The 23,729-nt window shown below is 33.1% G+C and overlaps 1 protein-coding gene across 1 annotated transcript in view; it reads right to left on the bottom strand.

Annotated features, from left to right (window-relative positions):
• LOC143232336 (uncharacterized) overlaps positions 1-23,729 on the bottom strand; it is a 118,634-nt gene that overhangs the window by 17,840 nt on the left and 77,065 nt on the right. Inside the window, exons 2-3 of the mRNA XM_076467636.1 lie at positions 18,695-18,900; positions 8,743-8,878 (exon numbers count right to left, since the gene is read on the bottom strand). Of these exons, the coding sequence (XP_076323751.1) occupies positions 8,743-8,878; positions 18,695-18,900 (342 nt within the window). The remainder of the gene's footprint in view (positions 1-8,742; positions 8,879-18,694; positions 18,901-23,729) is intronic.

The following is a 23,729-nucleotide window of genomic DNA, read 5'->3' on the forward strand; positions in this document are numbered from 1 at the left end:
AGAATGAAACAAGGATACAGCTATACATACATCACACTCACATGACTTTCAATATAGGGATTTATCGTCACACCGTAAAATACAAAATGGTTTAGATTCTTTAGGCAGAATATTCATGACGAAACTTGAATGGACTACACGGGCTTGTTGTTATTATATGACAAAAACGACAGATGGCTACATAGGAGGTGTCGTGAGGTTAGAGGTTAGCTGCTCGACAAGGTTGTTGTTGTTTTGAATTAAGTACAAAGCTACACAATGGGCTATCTGTTCTCTGACCACCACGGGTATCGAAACCCGGTTTTTAGCGTTGTAAGTCCGCAGACCTACCGCTGAGCCACTGGGAGCGACTCGATAAGAATATCAAATATAAAATTAATAATAATCAATAGATGTTTTGACTCAACTTTATTTCCGTTAAACGTAAGTCCAAGGCTCTAATTTACATTACTTTGAAACATATCCTAGCATTTGCATAATAATATGATAAATAAAATGTAAACCACAAGTCAGAAATATAACTATTCCAACTAACTGCAGTAATAATAAAGTCTACTATGTATTTTACGGTGTAACATTGATATTGAAAGTCATGTAAAAATAACTCACGTAGAGCTGTATGATCCCCATTGTCCTGCATTAGTCAAATTTGACCCTGATATCTTCACATCGTTATAATGTGACGGTCAATCACACTATTTGTTGGTAAAAGAGTAGCCCAAGAGTTGGCGGTGGGTTGTGATGACTAGTTGCCTTCCCTCTAGTCTTACACTGCTAAATTAGGGACGGCTTGCGCAGATAGCCCTCGAGTAGCTTTGTGCGAAATTCAAAAACAAACAAACAAAACAAATATCCCCACATTATTTATAAAATACTTTTATTTATTTTTATGCCCTTTTTTCTCCTGATTGGAAGTTATTGTATGTTATGAATGTATATAATATAATTTAATATTATATGCATTGATTTGTTTTACTCCTTCATTTTATATATAATATACGAGATAGCTCCTTAAAAGCAGCGATTGTATAGTGTACAATGCATTGAGTATTCTACGTGTTACAGTTTCTAATGTTCTTCCATTTTTGACTGGTGACGTTTGCGCTTCACTCTGTAGTTACGTTTTTCTTAGGAATACCGGATTTCTGTAAAAAAACCAAAAACAAACTAACTTCCAGGACGAGTGATAGCATTGCTTATACTAGAATTGTGATTTTTTTAATTACTATTTGTTATTACAACAAAACAGTGGCACTGTGCACTGCCAGAAACACGTAGTATGGATTTAGGTTTAAACTGATGTTAGTGATAAAGCAGTTGCATAGATATCCCAGCTAAAATAATAATAAGAAACATGAACAGCTCGACGCGTCATTCACTTTCTAATCTGGTGTCTTAGCAATGTTTTGTTGCTTCGTTTTCGGGGTTGTTTGGTAGAAAAACAAACGAACGTGAGTGACAACCAGCTCTTAAAGCCAAACTCTCTACTATCGATTACTTTTAGTGTGCACATTTGTATTATGCCTATTGCGTAACTTGACCAACCCTACATATATAATCAACAGACTCTATGATAACAAAATGGGATTTCGTATTTACCATGTTCCATGAATGGTATTCAAACCATACATTGTTAAGTGTGACATGACTGAATATCTTCCACGACGCATGAGTAGGATTCTAACAGTCTATAGAAAGGGGAAAAAGATATAAATGTTGAATAGCTTGACGATTTCTCGAAAGGTATTACTTCATATCTCTTTGTTTTTTTACAGAAAATCTCTCGGAAATCATATGGAGTTAATTAGTCATCACTGAAGCGCTTTTAAACATAGTTTCACATAGCACGAATTCTTCTAATTTTAACGAAAACACCAGGAACACTTAATATAAACTTCAGTGAACAAATTTACAGGTAATGAGAAACGGATGTGAGAAAGGTGTGCATGATGTAATAGAATACTTTACTTATACGTTTCACAAATGTATACTCTACACTGTAATAACAGAGATTTATATAAACATGTTTTGTATACGCACATGCACACATGTATATAGCATACTATAAGTAAATTCGTTACATTTTTGTCAATAATATTGTACCAGTCTTTAATAATTAATTCGTAGCTGGTCCATTACGGGTTTCTAACAAAAGGAATGACGTACTATATCAGATACAATTTCTTTCTCACACTTATCTTTATACATGTTTTTATTCTGTTATATGGCAAAAACGAACAACGAAAAGATAGCTACATAAGAGGTGTCGTGAAGCTAGAAGTCGTCTGCTCGGTAGGGATATAAAATATAGAATTAATAATAATCAAAGTAGGGACATCTAATACAGGTGACTATGTAACGTAAAACTAGTTTTTTGTTTGTTTTGAATTTCGCGCAAACCTATACGACAGCTATCTGTGCTAATGTTATGTTATTTGTTTTTGGAATTAAGTATAAAAGTGCAGAATGGACTATCTGTGCTCTCTCCAACATGGGTATCGAAATCTGATTTCTAGCGGTGTGAGCCTACAGACTTACTGTTCTGCTAGGATGGTGAGCCTTTGCGCTAGCCGTCCCTAATTTAGCAGCGTAAGACGAGAGAGAAAGCAGCTAATCATCACTACTCACCACCAACTCTTGGGCTACTCTATTACCAACCAATAGTTGGATTCACAGTCACTTTATAACGCTTCCACGGCTGAAAGAACCCTTGGATTGCAAGTCGAGTGCCTTAACCACCTGGCCATGCCGAGCTGTCTTTTATTCTTTATCATTTCTGTATTTTATATCTGTGAGAAACAGCCGTAAAAAAATAAACTATACGATAAACGAATCATGCGAGGTTAAGTAAAGTTTTGTTTTGAGAAAGTGTATTTAAGAGACAGTAAAGTTGTACATAACCACCGGATCTATGATTTTCACTGTCTTGTATATTGAAGTTCTTAAAGCAAGTTTTTAAAAATGTAGACAGTAAAGTTGTACATAACCACCGGATCTATGATTTTCACTGTCTTGTATATTGAACTTCTTATTGAAATTTCTAAAGTAAGTTTTTATTATGTAAAATCATATTACAACAATTTAAGCTTCATTGTAATGTATTGAAGGGAGAATTAGGATCATTTAGAAACAGTGTGGCGCTGATTTCCGAAAGATTTCTAGAGAAAAAGTTATTGTAAATTTATTCTTAAATGTTCGAAATTGTTCTTAGTTTCAGTGGTATTTCTTATAAGTGAAATAATAATGTTACTTTTACAGTGACTCACTCTATACGTATATGGTGTTTAGTTTGATAAAATAAGTTTTTAAGTTATGCATTTGGTCACTTCCAGCTGCATAAAAAAGCTTCAATCAATGTTGAAGTTTATCATTCGAATATTGGCGAACAACCCTCTTTATTGTTATTAATATTACGAGTTTGAAGGTTTTTTACTTTGTACCTTGATACTCGCTATGTTTTGAATCTATAAGTACAGCTCACGAATAACCTTTAAACCAGTCGTTTTACAGTCCTCAAATTATAAGTGGCTGCTAATTGAATTTATAAATTTAAAACTTAATTTCTCAAAATTCGGTTAAATCAACTATGTTAAGCTTAGAAAAAAGTAGGAACACTTTACTTGATTCAAAATTGAAACGATTTTTGAAAGGGCAGGTCAAAATATTACAAAACAAAGTCAGCTAATATAAATTCAGCTGGAACAGAATGTATTAAAGCTACGTTTTCACATCGTTTGACGTGACGTAAACAAAGCGCTGGCCCCCAGTGGCTCAGCGGTATGTCTGCGGACTTACAATGCTAAAATCTGTATTTCGATACCCATGATGAGCAGAGCACAGATAGCCCATTGTGTAGCTTTTTATTTAATTCAAAACAACAAAACAAAGCGATAATTTATCACTTTCGGGAAGATATATAGCAGTTCTTTCCAAGTCAAAAATCTCATATACGTTCATCATAAAAATATGTAAAAATCAGGAACTTATATTATTTTTGACGAGTATATTGATTTTATTTAATCGCAATTGTAAACAAAAGGATATGGATCAACTGAGAGGTTCCTATTGGGAATAGTTGCCATCATGTTTGACATTTGGATGAATAAAAAAAAATGTTAAAGAGTACACGGCATGTTGCAAAATGTTTATGAGGTATTCATAACCATTAATTAATACCATACTAGTAGAGAATAATGAATCAGAAAAATGGATGCAAAAGAAAATGTGAGTTCTGCTTAGAATGAGACCAATATTCTTGGCCGTTTATTCTACACACTAATGTCGACTTTGTACCGAAACGAGAACCACAATTCATGAACTCAACAAGAAAGTTATTATTCATACCTCCCGTTTAATTATCACATACTTCAAGAACCTGGTGAAAAAAAATGGGTATTTGACATACCGGTCAAATCACTGCCTATGAATTTCATGGACATAGACTATTGGTAGATAGATTATGTAAAGTATGCCAAAACAATGTTGTGATTTGTACATGGCAACCTAATGATGGAGTATTTTTACAATAAAAACTACGCTGCATGACAATTGTCAAGATGCACTGTGGTCAGACAGAGTATTACCTGTCTTAGCGACGAGAACTAACGATATCAAGAGGCTCTAAAATTGTTTGTATATAATGTACTCAATAGTCTGTATATTAGCTTTTCATTTCACTGTTTATTGTTATTGCTGATTAATGGTGTATTTAAGAGAATTAATAAAAATATGAGGTTATTCATGATAAATATAATTGAAACTTTTCTATATTATTTTATAATGTATATTTTGTTAGATAATGTATACATAAACCTTTGTTGTAAGAGACTTAGTTTCCCTAACTTCCTGTTCGCTGACTAATCATTTGTAGGCAGTGATTATAGACTGAAAATATTCAAGGAATACTTAATAAATTTTTATTTTTATACGTTATTTTAAGTTTTGGTTTTCTTTATATTGAACCCGATATCAAGAAAACTAATATAGCGTACTAAGAAACTCTGACAGCGTTCAACGAAGTTACGTATTTCACACCGTACGATCCGATTGAAATACTAGTGAAAACCTTCCCTTTCATATCCAACATCTGTGGACTGCGGGCACGCTAGCTATGGATAATGATGATAGAAACCACAGAAAAAAAAAAGACTACTTTTTACCTTTGTTTAACTTTTCATAATGAAGTATTGATCGATTGAGAGTTGGAAATGAATGAAAATGCGCATACCGCATATGGAGAGAGATTGAAAAATATGTTAAAATTGGTGGTAAAAAAGTACGGAAATATATATCACAAAAAATAAGAATAAAATATTTCATATAGGTAAAAACAGCGCAAAATATTTTAAGAGAAACGTTTTCATTCTTGTATATGTTTGTAAAAAATACAAGACCAAAAACTGCAGGAAAAAGCGTTCACTGCTCTTGGTTTAGACGTGTATAATAGTAAAACAAAAAGCAGAGTTAAATAGGACAGATATTTATTTCCATCGATGTAAATGTATTTAACAATACCAAAAAACAGAGATCCGTGGATAACTCGTTCACTGCTTTTGGAGTAGGTGTCTATAATACAAGAAAAAATAAAGAGGAGTTTGGTCTAGATACATAATGATGGTAGCTCTTATACACAGCCAGTTAGAGTCGAAGTATCACTAAATGAAGAATTTATTAAATTAATATACAAAAAAGAAATTGTTATTGAATGTACTATTAGTGCGGTGAGTATTCAAGACGCTTAAGACTTCAGATCAGTATGACTAGACTCATGCCGCTAAAAACTGGGTTTCGATACCCGTGGTGGGCAGAGCACAGATAGTGCTTTGTGTAGCTTTGTGCTTAATTCCAAACAAATAAAACAAAACAACCAGTATGACTGTGATATTCTTAACTAAAACTAAAAGTGAATTAAGGTAGATCTGTATAATAACCGGAAATTCGGTTACGAAATATCACAAAAAATTCTAAATTCACCTAACTGAGTTTGTGAAAGAAAGAGGTTTTATACGAATGTGTCAGCAAAAATAAAAGGATATTTTAGTTGCTAATACGAAACGCCAGTGTATGCATTTATTTAGCACCATAGAGAGTGATCAACACTGAAGATGTTAAATTTGTTTTGTTATATACATTTTTAGAAGTTGTATCGCCCGAGGAAACATTATGTTATTAACTCAAAACTATAATGTCATACTTCCTCAGAGCTGTTTGTCATTCCTATTGAACATAATGGACATTGTTGCCTTTAGACATAAGCAGATCTGTTAAAGAAAGAAGTCGCTCTCTACATTTACATATTATGTACAACTTCGGAAAAAAAACTTTTCAATGGTAAGATAGGCGTAATATTCTATGTGAGTGACACAGAGTAATGGACAGCTATAGCTTAATTATTAAACGACTTCTTGATTATTGTGTTATGTCCAAACCGGATATAATTCCTAAATAAATGTAAAATCTAGAATATTTTTTATATTAAAACTAGGGTTAGCAAACGTAGGTATGTCAATTTATATATTGGCCCAACTTCCCTAAACAACCCATTCTTCTATCCATTGAAATTATGAAACACGTTAATAAGTGGAAATAAAAATCTTATATTAATATAACAATTCAGGACTTTATGAAGAGCTTTGAACAGCAATTAATATATATCAACTAGCTTATAAGTTTTCACCATAGCCATGAACGAAAAGCATCCAATCTCATGATTGATACCTTGGATATACAAGTTTAAAGTTCGTGTTCTGTTATTTTTTAATTTTTTTCATAGTTGAACATGTAATTTTAGCATATTTGTTTTCTTCTTGAGAGTCAGTTTTCAGTGGAATTATTCTCGAGAAAGAAAAAAGACACGTAAAAATTTGGTGGTAGGAACAACCTCACATTCGTTTAAAAGAGTACTTAGTAATATCACTGATGATGTAGGTTTTACTGTCACAGGCCCGGCATGGCCAGGTGGTTAAGACACTCGACTCATAATCCGAATATCGCGGTTCGTATTCCCAACACACCAAATGTGCTCGCCCTTTTAGTCTTATAATAATACGGTCAATCCTACTATTCGTTGGTAAAAGAGTAGCCCAAGAGTTGGCGGTGGGCGGTGATGACTAGATGCCTTCTCTCTAGTGTAAATTAGGGACAGCTAGCGCAGATAGCCCTCGAGTATCTTTGCGCGAAATTCAAAACAAACCAAACAAACTTTTATTCGACTGCAGAATGGTTGGTAGAAAATATACCTGTTTGCAAACAAACACACATTTATTATTGTAATAGAAAATTTGTTTAATTTAATTAAGCAAAAAGATACACAATGGTCTATCTGTGATTTGTTCACTAATGGGTATCGAAACTCAATTTTAGCGGTGTGAGTCCGTACATATACCGTTGTATCATTGGGGGGTTTAATAATAAAAAGGCTTATGACTGGTAAAATGGATTTGTAATGGACAATCTATTGGTTTTTGTCTGTTTGACGTAAAGTATCTCCGCAATAGGTTTTCTTTGTTCTGTCAATAAAAGTGTTAATACCTATACCTGTCGTTCTGAGATACATGTTGGACGATTTACACGTGTCAGCAAGTTGTCCTTTATAAATCCATTTTATCAAGTAATCCATATGTTAGCCATAACTCTTAAAGATTATTTATGGTTGTAATAAAATTCAATAAGACGGTCAGAAACATATTTTAAACATCTATAATTCTGAAGTTTTAAAATAACAATATATATGTTTGATACAAATATAAATGACCTAATATAATAAGATTGTTTTATTTTCTACTTTTCAAAAAACAAAAGGGAAATCCACAAAATAAAAGTTTCAACATTTTCCTCTTTGAAAGTTGCTTTATATACAAAAATTCTTTGAGAAATTTAAGGTAAAACAATTAAAGTTTTTTAATCCTAAGTTAATACACTATTTTGTGTCATTTTGAATCTCAGAGCCCGGAAAGAAAACGTGATGAAAAACGTATTAATTTTGATATATATATTATTCTGGGAACGTTAGGATTTATTTTAAATAGTTTTAATAACACTGCACAACAATTTTTTTGAAAAGTTTTTGCTGATTGTGACAGGTATCTGGTGGGTATGCACAAATATAGTTTTGGTTTTGCTTCATCACGTAGGAACTCTGAGAAATAGACAGTTAACTGTTTACCGGCAATAACGTATTTAATTGCGTTTATGTTTCTGGCACGCTATTAAGTTCAACAAAGTTAAAAGTGTTTCGCTCCTGAGATTCGTTTGTATTAAACGTCCGGTGCATCACGTTGCAGTGTCCAACAGTAGTCAGCAAGCATTGTCGGATTCCAGTTGCCCTTATATCGTTTGTCCATTGTAGCAACGTTCTGGTGAAACCTTTTACCGTGTTTGTCACTGACGGCAACGAGATTTGCGGGGAAGAAGTACAAATGTGAATGGAGGAAATGAATCTTGAGTGACATGTTGCACTTTATTGTTTTGTATGCATTGAGAAACGAAAATTTTTGGACACAAATATAAGAAAAAATATGACAAAACTGAAGATTTCGATAAAACAGTACATGCTATGTAAATTTGGATGTGATTTTCGTGATCAGCAGCCAAAAATCTATAAGGAACACCCAACAGTGTTCAAGAAGCAAAAACTTTATTGTGCAGTGTAATTAACCTGCAAGCATGGTTTTCCAGTAGCGTTGTTTACTTCTATTAATAAACATAAACTAGAATCGATAAGGGAAAACATAAGGAACTTACCATACACGTTCATATCTTTATCTGCTTTCACGGTCCTGTAAGAGGGCGCTTCAGTCGACACCTCACATCCGTAAGATCCTTCACTGTTGAGATCAGTTTTTTCTAGGTATACGTGGGTTTGGTTGGACTTGTTTAACTAAGTCAAGTAAACCAAGTCTAACTAATTTGGTCTTGAACAAGCAAAGCTTTTTTCGTTAAGATTAAATATAATACAGTTGGTAAAAATTAAAATATTGCATAGCGTAGAGATTAGGAAATTTAAATGGGTAAATAATGTTATGTGTCAACGCCTGGATGAAAATTTCAATTTAAAATGTGTCTGAAGTCTAACGTAAAAACGATTTTCCTTTATTTTCTCTCTTAACGACGTAACTTTTTGAATTTAGTACTATTTTCTCCTCTCTGACTTCTATATTCAGTACTGTTGGTAGACTAAACCTGATTTGAATACCTGTTGATCTGATGGAAAAAACATGAAATAAACAACTTCTTCCACAATAAACTTAAGTTGCACGTTCTCGTCGTCACCTTAAGCGAAGCAGATTTAAAAATTATAAAAAATGAAATTACTTGGGGATTTGACCATAAAATTATTTAAGATGCTTAACAATTGTAAAAGTAATTATTCCACATAAATTTATTAGGTTTTAGATACTAAATGTAAGAATTGCTCATAAATATTAATTTAAATTACTCTACCTATTTATACCATAAACTTGTGTACTTGACGTGGTATTTAGTATTGTAATAGTGAAATGTTTGCAACGCGCTTTCTTTACAACAGTTTGATATATAAGACAATATTTCTTGCCGTGTACAATTTCTCTGTGTGAATTACGATATATTTATTTATAGGTTTAATTTGTTTAAAAGCCTGTAAAGCACAATACACTGAAGTAGGAAGAATTCAATAAACACATAACGAACATTTTTTTTCTCTAAGTTGAAGTGTATTTACTCAAAACTTTTGGCTACTTTACAGTGGCTCTTGTAAGGATGGATCTATTTCCAGGCTTAACTTTAATATAACTGTTGTCATGCTAAAAGTCGTCGTTAGGCTAAACTAAGCTTGTAATAAGTACCTTTCAACATAAAGCAATACCTGACAATTGGCTATTTATTAAATGTTTATTACACACGTTAAGAGCCTTAATGGATATATAAAAGACGGTTTAAAGGCTTAGGGTTGTGACAATTTGATGTACGAATGTAATACTGTAAGAAACGCTTCGAAGTACACAGTTTGTTAAAATAACAATAAAACAAACACATACGCGTTTAGAGTTAGAAACTGTTAGTATCTGATAAGTATGTTAAGTATCATATGATTAGCAATAAATGTCCTGATCAAGTAAGAGAAGAGACTAAACGATTAGAAGCCCATACATTGAGGCCTCATTATCGTTTCTCACTGTGTTATAATGTAGTTATCACAGTTAGTGTGTCCAAGCTAAGAATTAGTGTTCTAAGATACTGAAATGTTGATGAAAGAGTCAAAGAGAAGCTGTAAGCTAATCAATTCAAAAGCTATTTTTGATTAAAATTTACGTGCCAACAAAATTAACGTTTCGTAGAGTTTATAGTTTAGTGCTTGTTGCTGACACGAATAAATCATACGAAACGTGCTGTTGTAATGCATTGCAGTTACTACCATTCTTACCTAGAGCAGTACTACTCACAATAATACAGTACTGCGTAAGATGTTGTTCAGGAGAATATTTTGTCATTTTTTTCAATTTCATGGGTTTTGCATGATTGAACATGATAATTAAATTTAGGGTCTGGAATTACTGTCATGGAACCCCATGCAATCTCTTAATTATATAGAAAGAAGCTAGCATATGGTGCCGGTATATGCTAGAAGAAATCAATTTGATAACACTCCACATATAAACCTTGCTAAAAACAATGTTTAACACTACACATTAAATTTTGCTGCCATGCCTCCATCAAAAATAGAGCAGAGAGTCCACATAAAAGCTTTACGTGATCCTTGTTGGACTCTCTGACAATTTGCTGCAGATTTGAAATTATCCCCAAACATTGTCAAGAACATCCTAGACAAAAGTACTCATGAAACCACCTAATTTAAAATTAAATATTTACCTAAAACAAACTCACAGGGAGATAAAGCTTAAGTAAAAAAGCTGTAAAATAAGTACCGAAATATTAACATAAACATTTAATTTTCTTTATATTTCTCTTGTAATAATGATAGTATTCTAGCTTATTCCAAAACACCAGTAACATTGAGCTTTTGAGGTTATAAAGATATTCGTTACGGAGTTATTTTTTCAATTGTTAAATTTAAATATATGTCTATAAATTAAGCTTGCTCTCGAACGTCAGTAGATTATATAAGTAACTTGTGATGTTCGAGGACAAGGCATAATTAAGAGTTACTGCTTGCAATATATGTGATGTAAGCGAATAGAAGTAATTAGTTTTAATATTGACAATTCAAAGACCAGCAAGCTTATAGTTTCCGGGTCACTAACTTAATGGTTCGATTAAATTCTCTTATCCTGAGTAAGTTAGTTCTCAAAGTGCTAAGAAAACTGAGGGAAAGTGTGAAATGAAATTGGTTTACAAATATGAATTTATTCTCTGTGTTTCGTTTATTCTAATAAAATACATGCCACCTTTTTGGCAGTCGTTTCTTCTTGGGTAAATACTCGTGTATCCAAAAAAATAACAATTTTGATCCATCATTCATGTGAGTATATAAAATCAGAGCCCTAATGAAGAGAAGAAAACTGGTAAAGTTCATAACTTAATCGCGAGAACGTGCTTTAAATCACGTTCATTTATTATAGTAGGATATTTTTCTGTGATTATCTATTTACAAATAAATCAGTGAAAATGATGAAAATTAAACAACCAGAAAAGAATAGAAGGTAAAATGATAAAGAAAGAAGAAAACAAGAGATAATAAAATCTGTTCCATTTTTTATGAAACGTACTGCTAAACCAAACTTTACTAGAGAATAGAACATATATATGTTTAGGAGTGTGTTGTGTGCCATGTAAGCTACCATAATATAAAATACGCACGACAAGCTATATAAGCTGTTTTATCTAAGGGATCAAACTTTGAATTCTAGTATTATAAGATCCTAAGCATTAACGCAACTGATATTTTCTTTTTGTATAAAATAAATCGTGATTTCACAAGATGCTTTCATGTTTTGGTGTTTATTGTATGATAAAAATTATGGTAAGACCAGGAATGGCAGCTTATGCCTTATCAGTTTTCATGCCAACTGAAGCCTGGTAGTGTTAAACAGCTAGCAACTTTTACTACTAAGTATTGCATGTGTGATGTCACACGTACAATACTACTATACGACATTTTTCGTCAACTAAGGAGCTCTACTCTCTAACAGCTTCTTATCATTTTTCCTGATATCATAAAATGTATAAAGCAACCCTAATAACATCACTGTGCTTTCTTTGTTTCCGCATGAGCTGCTTTTGTAATGGCATGAGTAGGATTTGCCGACTTATTTGAACGCACACAAAAAACAGACCTTAAAATCGATCCTTTCTTACTCTAGCTACGATGTTTGGAAGTTGTAAGTGCTATGTTTTCCGTTCCATGTTTGTGTACTTTTATATCGTGTCTATGAAAGTTACTGAAGGCCTTATTTATTTTAAAGCAGTTAATAAATCCACCAACATGGCATGTTTGCAATGCAATAAATGAATACGCAGAGAAAATAAATCTTACATGAAAACCTTAAACGTCAGTTAGTGCTAAAATGATTATTTTCATTACAAAAGACCTGCATTTTAGCAACTGTATTAAAGTGAACTGGCACAAAAATAGAAGTGTGTAAGTGTAGAATAAAGTCAGTTTTATTATGTTCTTTTCACAAAATAAACGAATTACAGAAAGACTTCTCTACGTTATACAGAAAGTAATTGAGATGGCCAATGAAACTCCTCTGTCTTACCAACGAACAGTTGATACGATACGATCAAGTAATAATATTTTCATTTGTTTCAATAATTTAATCAGAGCTACAATATGGTCCAATGGTTCGTATGCACAGCATTTTAAATCCACTATCTCTGGTTTATAATCAGTAATCATTAGAGTACATTACGACTTTCACATGTGAAATTTCCTTTTAATAATGCCAGTCACAATTAGAAAAATAGAAATAGGAAACATTTAAAATAAAATTATACTTCACCATTTTACGGGAAAGCTGAAAACTTCCTGAAATTAGGGAAGAAGATGTGTGACCTATTATTACTTATCTTCCTCGCTAAAGGCCCGGCATTGTCAGGTGGGTTAAGGCGTTCGACTCGTAATCCGAGGGTCGCGCGTTCGAATCCCGGCGCACCAAACATGCTCGCCCTTTCAGTCTTTCAATAGTGTCAATCCTACTATTCGTTGATAAAAAAGTAGCCCAAGAGTTGGCGGTGGGTGGTAATGACTAGCTGCTTTTCCTCTAATCTTATACTACTAAATTAGGAACGGCTAGCGCAGATAACCCTCGTGTAACTTTGCGCGAAATTCAGAAACAAACAATCCTTGCAAAAACTTTAAACGTTCATAACCAACATGAGAAAAATTGGTTTGGTTTTCTTTCAATATCGTTGAAACACGTCTTGTTACATATTATTTGTACGTAAGTCAACAAAGTATAGATACACATACATTTGTAAGAATACCATTTGTCTGAGTATTTTTTATATAAATCGAGTTCAATAATTTGTCAAATAACTAATTAATTGCCATCCAGCTTCTCTGATTGCTTTAATTTCTTCACCAGTAAGAGTATACACAGAAAAATATGCAACTCTTGCGAGACTATATTTAACGCCAAGGAATGTATTTCGATTCATTGTTAATTTACTGAAAAGTTAACACCCACGTACCATGTCAATTGTATTATCTGTTCCATTGGATTGTTCTAAAATTAAAATATAAATGTAAATAGAGGCACTCGAGGGCCTTCAAGGCAATACCAACTGTGATTAGTTAGAACAATTAAAAAATGTCTAAATTATTAAGTTCTATATTTTTATACGATGTCTTGCGGAAAGACATATTGAGCAGTCTATACTACTGAAATAATTACTTTCATTATATAATGGATTCTACTGAAATAGTTTGTTTGTTTGTTTATGATATTCGTCCAGAACTAACAAAGGGTATTTGCAAGTCATAATTTTACATTGATAGATTACAAGAGAAACAGCTAGCAGCTGTTAAATCGCCAAATCCTGGTATACTCTAGTTGAACTCTGGATTTTGATCGAAGTTCATATATCACTCTTATAGCTTTAAAGTACAGAGTGCAATTTTGCACCAAAGGGATGCAAACCTTAAATCTTCTGATCGACAGTCTTGCACGTTAATCTTTAGACAGTTGTTTTCTCAAAGTAAAACGTTTACTGGCTGAAGACAAAGATAATCAATTAATTTTAATTATAAATAAACAATAGGTCGCTAAAAGTTGTGTTGAATTAATTTCGTTTGTTTTGGAATTTCGCACAAAGTACTCGAGGGCTATCTGTGCTAGCCGTTCCTAATTTAGCAGTGTAAGACTAGAGGGAAGGCAGCTAGTCATCACCACCCACCGCCAACTCTTGGGCTATTCTTTTACCAACGAATAGTGGGATTGACCGTCACATTATACGCCCCCACGGCTGGGAGGGCGAGCATGTTTAGCACGACGCGGGCGCGAACCCGCGCCCCTCGGATTACGAGTCGCACGCCTTACGCGCTTGGCCATGCCAGGCCCGATTAATTAAGTGAGACAGTATGTTGGAAGAAGATAAAGGTTCCTTTTACTACAGCACTGTTTTCGAATCACCATCCAAAAGTAGTGAGCGGGGATTTTAAAATCACATTTTAAGGCCTCTTTATAGGTTGGAAAGCCTATAACTTTTTTCTTTACATCAAGAGAGCCTTAGACTAAATAAATTTGGGGATCACTGCTTTTGGTCACCCGCGTCCTATCTATAGAAATTATAAAATTCAATTCATATTTTTAATTGGAAAGCAAAACTATAGTTTCACAAGTCCAGTTTAAACCAAGTTGTTAAAAACCTATTATAAGAAAGACAAAATCTGAAAGTAAAATACGTCACAGTATTTATGCTATAGTGATAAAAATCTACAACGTTAATTTACGCTGTATTATCTCCCATTAACTCACTTGAAACGAAGTTATGCTGAGAGAACAAAATCATAAATGTTGAGGAATCTGATAAAAGTAGATTATTAAAAAAAGTTTAAATTTTTAGAATATTAGAGACTGATTATTGCTTTAAATTAAGGAAAAAATAACTTAGAAGTAGATTATCTGTCAATTATTAGTAACAGCAAGGATATAGAATTATATCTTTTCAAATTCCTGTATAGATCCATACGTATATTATTAAACACAATACTAGAAGAAATGTAGGCACTCATAAGCACCTGTTTTTTTGTTTTTTATTCACAATAGATTTGAAAAGTTTTACATGCTTTAGAAAACATTGAAATAGTGCCGTTAATTAAACATATAATACAGAAATGTATGTTTTCAACGGGTTATTGGTTTGATTTTACCTATACATAAGGAAGGATGTATTACAGGCTTTTAATCCTTTATGAAACATAAGCTATACAATAAGTTATAGCAAACCAGCAGGCTTCACTCTCGTTTAACTTTAATTTAACTAACAATTCAATACTTTGCTACTTACGCTAACCTCAAGCTCAACAGAGCAAACTTTCGTTTAGTTTGAGCTTTACTGAAAATATTCATTGAATAAGGTATGAATGCATTAATTTGAAAAACCATCCAAAGGTGTAGATAGTTAAATGGCACACGAAACCCTAAAGAACGAATGTAAATTTATGTCAGTGTTAAATAATATTTTTTTTTGGGGGGAGGGGAAAGCGTTGATGAGAAAATGACTCAGTTATTGTTTTAAAGAAACACAATAAAACTGTAGGGAGCTATACTTTCTGAAATTTGGGGACTTTATTGTTTATCTTATATAAATGTATTATCTGTTGTGTTCACTGCGGGGAATCGAGCCTCGAATTTTGGCACTTTAAGTCTGTAAACTTTCCGCTGTCACACAGGAGGATATTTTGGATGGATAAGTAATTAAATCCTGCTTTCTTCGAATTTGAAATTTATTGATAACTACTACAAAACTACTTTCTTCCAATTATTTAAGCCCTCTGACCCTGTGTTACTCTCGGCACTAAATGTTACTATTGATATGGAATAAGTTTCACGTGTTTGGCCATCGACTTTCTAGCTCAGTTGAGATTTCATTTACAGTGTTAAACGATAAAATTTAGATTGCTAAACTCGTTATTTGGAATAATTATTTGAATCATTCTACGAAATCTCATCAAAACTAAGTTAGCCAGTTTATCACAATTACTTTTGAAATCAGACACACGAAAGGCTAAACTTTATATACATATACAAATGTAAACTACTTTTAAATAAAAAAAAAACTTAGAACGTATGAATGAGAGTACCAAAAAGTGAGGAAATAAGATGAAAAATGGGTGTGAAACGTTATAACACTTGGTTGTTTTCGACACTGTGCAACCTCAAAGTGGGTATAGCCATCGTTCAGCTCATTCCTACTAGGCCCGGTAAGGCCAGGTGGGTTAAGGCGTTCGACTCGTAATCTGAGGGTCGAACACCTTAATCCATCTGGCCATGCCAGCCTAGTAGGAATGGGCTGAACAAGGGTCGCTGGTTTGAATCCCCGTCGCACCATATATGCTTGCCCTTTCAGCCGTAGGGGCTTTATAATGTAACGATCAGTCCCACTATTCGTTGGTAAAAGAGTAGCCCAAGAGTTAGCGGTGGGTGGTGATGACTAGCTGCCTTCCCTCTAGTCTTGCACTACAAAATTAGGGGCGGCTAGCGCAGATAGCCCTCGTGTGGTTTTGTGCGATATTCCAAAATTCCAAAAACAAACCATTCCTACTTCGTGTGTTTTTTTAACTTGTTAATGTTTGCACTTAATGAAAGGCTTGTGTAGTTATATTTCTCTGTTGTAAATTCTGTTTTAGCAACCAAGTACAGATAAATAAAGTTAGGTGAATCTCACAAAATTTATGACATCATAAGAGAAGTGTTTGATGGTGGAAATAAGACACGAAGTTTCAATAGTAACACTTTGGTTATGGAAGACATTGTAACTATCTCACTAGTAACGGTTGGGCTAAGAAAATAGAACCAAAACTTCTGATTTTTCAAATTGTTAAATTTGTTGAAAACTTAGAAAGGATTAGCGACTGACAAAACTCAATTTGAAGGTATACTTGCATCAAGTTAAACATAAAATAAATGTAGGAATGAGTGGAGCGAATGACCACATCCATTCCTACCTTATTTCCTCACTTTCAAGTGCTCTATTTTCTAATTTTCTTTTATGTAAAGATGTTTTACAGTTGTCTCATGGCTTGTTTGGGCCCTAACTATCAAGAATAACTGGGCTTTAGACCTATTCTTCTCATAACTTCTTTTAGAGGTATCTCTCGACACTTCCTAGGTTTTGCTGACGTATGTGCGTAATTTTCTTCCATCTAGTCAAAGTGGCAGCCTTTGTTTTGGTTGGACTAATAAATAAGGCTTATTTCGCATAATCTGTTCCTAACCTAATCTCTATTCTTACAATAGTGCTGTCTTCACCGAGGTAAAGACTTTTCAAGGTTATCAACACAAAATTTTCTCAATTTCTCCCTTCTTGTTTCCTTGAAAGGTATAATTTAACAATTGCACTGTGTCAACCACAACCTTAGATGTCAACAGGTCACATTAAATTTGAAAACAATGCAAAAGTAAATTATATAATTTATCGTTCTTGTTTTAAGTCCAAAGTGTTCGCGAAAAACTGCGTCCGACTTCGGCAGTTGTAGCGTTCGTCCCCTATGTCTTAGACATGATAGAATTGCATTGTCCAACACAGAACTCTACAGTCTGGTGAAAACAGCTGAAATCTTCTGTTTCAAATGTTGTCATAATTAAAATCTATGTCTATATAATCTAATTTGTCTATGTTTTTTAACTAGCTTATACAATTGCAAGTTGATCATGTAGCGTATGCGCATAAGCTGTCGTGCAGCTGCACCTAATATAAAGGAAGGTTGTTACTTGACAACTCATAGAACGTGCTCGTGTTAACAGATGATGGTTACTAGTGCACTCTTAAATAGTTAGTATTGTTACAAAATATTTAATGTTATTATATGTTATTACGAAGGTTACAAGTAAACCTAATAAAAACGTTTTTAGTCAAGGCAGCATAATTTAATCACGTGAATTTAGATTTACATAGAGTGAAGGCAGATGAAACTTATGCCTTCCCAACAATGTTAATCAATCAGATACTCAGATTAATTTTGGTTGTGATTTTGTGAAATTTTTGTTTTTACTCTACCAAGTTTCTCCAATGCTTTGGTGGCTTATTACTTTCTAGTTGGTTTAATTCTACTCAACGCTGTATGTAAAGTGCTAATAAAGTTTTATTTACATGGTGTTTGTAGTGTGTCTGAGATTTTAATTTGTGGTGCACATATTGCAGATCTAGTTTATTCTGGTTATAAGTATTACCGTACTTACGATACATAGGTAATGAAGTTAGTACCACGTTTGTTTCGCTAGAACTTTGATGACGTCGAGTAGATTCGTTAATGTGTACTCCCAGGAAATGCTCTACTTACAACGTGAAGCAAGTGTTATTTTATTTTTTACACGAACTGAGTCGTATTTTTTATTCACTCTAAATTTTAATGACGTGGAGGAATTTCGTTGACTTTAACTTTCGTTAACGTGTAAGTTCAGAAGATGTTTCATTTACAGGGTGGAAGAAATTACTATTTTAATCTTTAAACAACGTAAGTCGTATTTTTTCAGCTTCAACTGAAATTTACTGGCATGAAGTGAACTAGTTAATAATAGTATTTACTTACGTTGATGTGTACACCCAGGAGATCATATTTTTGTCCAGGTGGCTCATCACTAGGCAAGTAGCGATAAAACTCCACATGATTCTTGTACCACTTCACTGAGTAAAGGTCATCTTCCTCCAGGTCATATCCACAATATAGCCACACGGGGGCGCCCTGTTTTACTCCGGAAGGTACGTTAAGTGCTGTCAGTTTCAGCCCGAACACCGCTGTTAAGAAAGAAATAGGTGCATTACTTTGCATCAATTTCAGTTTGTTTTTTTGTCACACACGAATAAAACATCACAGCAAAACACACGTTAAATAACATTAACCAAACTGTAAAAGTATAAGTAAGAAAAAGGGATAGAAATTAAAATAATAATAAAACAGTTAAGTGCATTTTATTGAGATTAGCTTCTTAGCTGTCACTGTTTAATGAAATGATAATTTATCTGATAACTAGTAAACTGTTTTCTTTAATGTTGATTATACAATTCTTTCTTTTACAGTTTATATCGTAGCCCATATACTAGTATTTCAAAATCATCTACTACCATTGAATTTACCAAAATCCATCAGTTTATGATATAATTTTGACTTCGGAGGCTAAGTGATATTTCTGCTGACTTATAACGCTAAAATTCGGGTTTCGATACTCGTAGTGGGCGCAACACAGATAACCCATTTTGTAGTTTTGTGCTTAACTACAAACAGATACGTCATAATTTGTCTAAACAAATTTACAGTTTGAATTACCTACTCCATGTGATATGAATATGAATATATAGTAATAGATGCTTTCTTACGTTATTGAGTCAACATTCATAAATATAAAAATGTTCTTTCATAACTTAGTTAAGTATTATAAAACTAAAAAATAAACTATTATTTTATTATTGAGTAAAGTATTGTAAAAATATATAACGTGTTTCTGTTGAACTTATTTACAACGTAACTCAACAGAGACTTATTTAGACATAAACAAAATCCCACGTACAGCAAAGAAGAATTACGAATTTAAAAATAATTCTTTAAGTTTTTAGTACTAAACATAAAATTTATTTCACTGAATTACTTTCAATGTTAAGCTACTAGTAACTAAATGTTTATTTATCTTATATTGTGTTTTCTTCCTGTGTATTTATCTGTATCTAGTTTCATTCTACAATACATACCAAGATTTTCATTCAAACCATCATTAAACAAGAATGATGCCAATGCATTTGTAAACCATCATTTAGTATACATTTCTTGTTCGTAAGAGTTAAATGGTATTGTTACAAAACAAAATGTTTTGTTTTATCTAAATGTATATACAGGGTTTCTTTTCAAAAGCATCTCCATCTTATTTTTCAAAGTTCTTTCCTCGTTCAAATGTTCCATAAGACATACACGTAACCTAGAAAAGCTTTAAAGTATTACAGTTTCATTGATTCGATATCCAGTAATAAAATGATAAAAAACCTAAATCACATGCTAGACAAATAACAATAATTTAGCAATCATTACATGGCCGGTCTCTGCTTTACAACATTAGTGCAAGGTGAGTAATTTGGTTTCAATATTGCGGGATTACAGGGTAACTTGCACGGCTACAAACGAATCTTGACAGTTTACTAAAACCTATTACATGCATGCGTAGTATTTCACAACTGTCTTGAATTTATATACATGAAATCACTTTAACACCACAGGTAACACTGCACAACAATTTTTTTGAAAAGTTTTGCTGATTGTGACAGGTATCTGGTGGGCATGTACAAATATAGTTTTGGTTTTGCTTCATCACGTAGGAACTCTGAGAAATAGACAGTTAACTGTTTACAGCAATAACGTATTTAATTGCGTTTATGTTTCTAATACACTATTAAGTTCAGCATAATTAAAAGTGTTTTGCTCCTGATTTTCGTTTGTATTAAATGTCCGGTGCATCGCGTTGCAGTGTCCAACAGTAGTCAGCAAGCATTGTTGGATTCCAGTTGCCCTGATATCGTTTTTTCATTGTAGCAATGTCCTGGTGAAACTGAAGATTTCGATGAAACAACACGTGATGTGCAAAGTTGGATGTGATTTTCGTGAACAGCAGCCAAAAATCTATAAGGAACACCCAACAGTGTTCAAGAAGGAAATGTTTTGTTGTGCAGTGATAATAATAATTGCTAAATAAAAATTAGCAACCAAGCGAGTGAACTAACTGCAACCATTTCAAGAATGGTTAATTATCTTCTTGACAAAACATTTAATATTTTACTTAATGCATAACATATCTTCCTACTTTATCTAAGAAATGACAGCCATATAAAAATTAAACACATTATTTTAGTTTACATCTTCCTCTGTACGCTTTTACACATTTTTTCTCATCAAAATTATCTTCCATTTATAAACCTTGAGTATCTGCAGTATTAACTGACAGATTCTGAAAGACATCATCTCATTGTATAGAAGTATTGTCTTCAGTGTTGTGCAACACGCTATTTATCATTTATAGTACGTTAATGCTTTTCAAATTTGAACTTATAGCAGAAAGTCCATGATGATAAGTTGGTTTAGATCCACTCTATTGAGCTAATGACAGGACGTAAAAAGTCAAACAAAGATTCATTAGAACTGAAAGACCCAACCCAGCTTTTTTTTTTTCAAACAGAGTTAGCAAGCGACAAAATAGCGTGTTTTTTTTAAACTCATTGACAATTAATAAAATAAGAAAGTCTCACTTTTCAGTTCCTTTTATCAAATCGTAAAGTAATTCTGTTCAACTACCAATAAATTTACCAATCAGATAGCTTGTTGCAACTTGAAATTCAGCTTTTAATGTTGTTCATATCTTAAATAATGCATCATGTTTATGTTTTTTAATAATTTTTGAACTATTGAAAATTTATAAATATTTATTTCATAACAATAGGTAGCAAACCAATAACCCTCGAATTCACAATCGAGCACGTTAATAACCGGACATCGTCCAATCCACTGATGACTGTAATTATCTAACCTAACGTTAAAATATTTTATATTATTTAACACAAAAGTACAGTATAACAACGTGATTGGGAACATTTGTTATGTTTTAATCAGTTTTTAGAAATCTGAAAAATTCGTATAATTCGCGCAATGCTACACGAGGGATATCTGTGCTACCCGTCCCTAATTTTGCTGTGTAAGACATGAGAGATGGCAGGTAATCATTACCATCCACCGCCAACTCTTGGGCTACTCTTTAACCAACGAACACTAGGATTGACCGTGACATTATAACGCCCCCACGGCTAAAAAGGCAACCATGTTTGGTATGACGGTGATTTGAACTCACGACCCTCGGATTATGACTCGAGTACCTTAACCACCTGGCCATGCCGGACCAAGGAATAGAAAATAAACCTTAGTTTCTTAAATAATATACCTTAGATTATCTGGTATTATATCATCATACAAATAATCCTTCAATACAGTGTTTGGGCAAAAAGATCCATTCCAGCAAATAACAAACAGAATTGTCCAAAATTGATTTGAAAGTTTTAGTATTGAAATGAGAAGAATAGGCCCGGCACGGCCAAGCGTGTTAAGGCGTGCGACTCGTAATCTGATGGTCGCGGGTTCGCATTCTCCTCACGCCAAACATGCTCGCCCTCCCAGCCGTGGGGGCGTTATAATGTGACGATTAATCCCACTATTCGTTGGTAAAAGAGTAGCCCAAGAATTGGCGGTGGGTGGTGATGACTAAATACCTTCCCTCTAGTCTTACACAGCTAAATTAGGGACGACTAGCACAGATAGCTCTCGAGTAGCTTTGTGCGAAATTAAAAAACAAACAAACAAACAAATGAGAAGAAAAAATAGATAATCTAACTATACTTTTTACGTATTAAGTTAAAAAACGATTTTTAGGAGAAAGTTCTCCTAAAGAGTCTGCTGATGGGAAGTTTTTATCTATGTTTATGAAGCACGAAAAGAAATCTGTGTGTCTGTCTTTTTGTTTGTTATCTAATTACTCCTAGGTTGCTGGGCCGATTTCTTTTAGATTTACAAAAAATCATGTTAAAGTTTCTTACTTTTCATGTTTAAGAGTGCCAGCAGTTGTTAATTTGAGGGGAAAAAGTGTCAAAATCCTCTTTTACGTTTTTGAAATATCAGTTATAGCGATAACAATATCGTATAAAAATTATAAAACTTATTAAATTTCAGTGTTTTGCTGAACATTTAAGCATATTTTTCGTATGTAAAGAAAATCATTTATGAAACCAAGAGAAAAATATAATGTTTCACTTTAAAAACTAATTAAAACAAATCGTAAGATTTCCTACGATTGAACCATTTTAAGGTTTGTTTGCTGCTCATTACTTCCAACGATTTTGTCTTCCGGTAGTAATTTTACGAGATAAAAAACGATATTCGGAGCTCTGTTCCTTACAGTAGTCAGACTGTAGATAATTTCATCCTACGATTTCAATAAAGACAGCAACTAGTAAAAAATGTAAAATTACAAGGTACAATTTAAATGTTATAATTCTTGTAAATCATACCACCTCTCTATTATGTTTGTATATTTACGTAATGAAAAGAAAAAGCCTTTCTACTTCTAGTCAAGAGCGTGTTAGAATATACAAGGTGGACCAAAGTTACTAATACTCCTAATATGTGCAAGTATGGATGTTTACATTATAACATGTGAAATCATTCATTACTCTATAAATGTGATTAACACATAACAATGCAATGTCACCAGAATTTCACTGGATGAACGGAGATACATTGCAGCAGTCATATAATATTATGACTACACAAACAAGTTAGACAGAAGTTTGAATACATTAAGGAATAAATGTAAAACAAGTTTACACATAATTTCCTCTGTCTCTATTTAATCCGAGTTCATACACTATAAATATCAACACGTACCAGCTTTCTTGAGTTTTTAATGGTCAGATCTTTTGTTAACTACGCTCATTAACGATTGTGCATAGTTTGAAAAATTGAAGCCAAAACCTATCGGTATCTTCCAGTTAATTTTTATGAAAACGAGTTTTATGTTAAAAGAACGTGGTTTTCTTAACAT

Source organism: Tachypleus tridentatus, chromosome 1 (assembly GCF_004210375.1).
Source record: "Tachypleus tridentatus isolate NWPU-2018 chromosome 1, ASM421037v1, whole genome shotgun sequence".
In the NCBI taxonomy this organism is placed as follows: domain Eukaryota; kingdom Metazoa; phylum Arthropoda; class Merostomata; order Xiphosura; family Limulidae; genus Tachypleus; species Tachypleus tridentatus.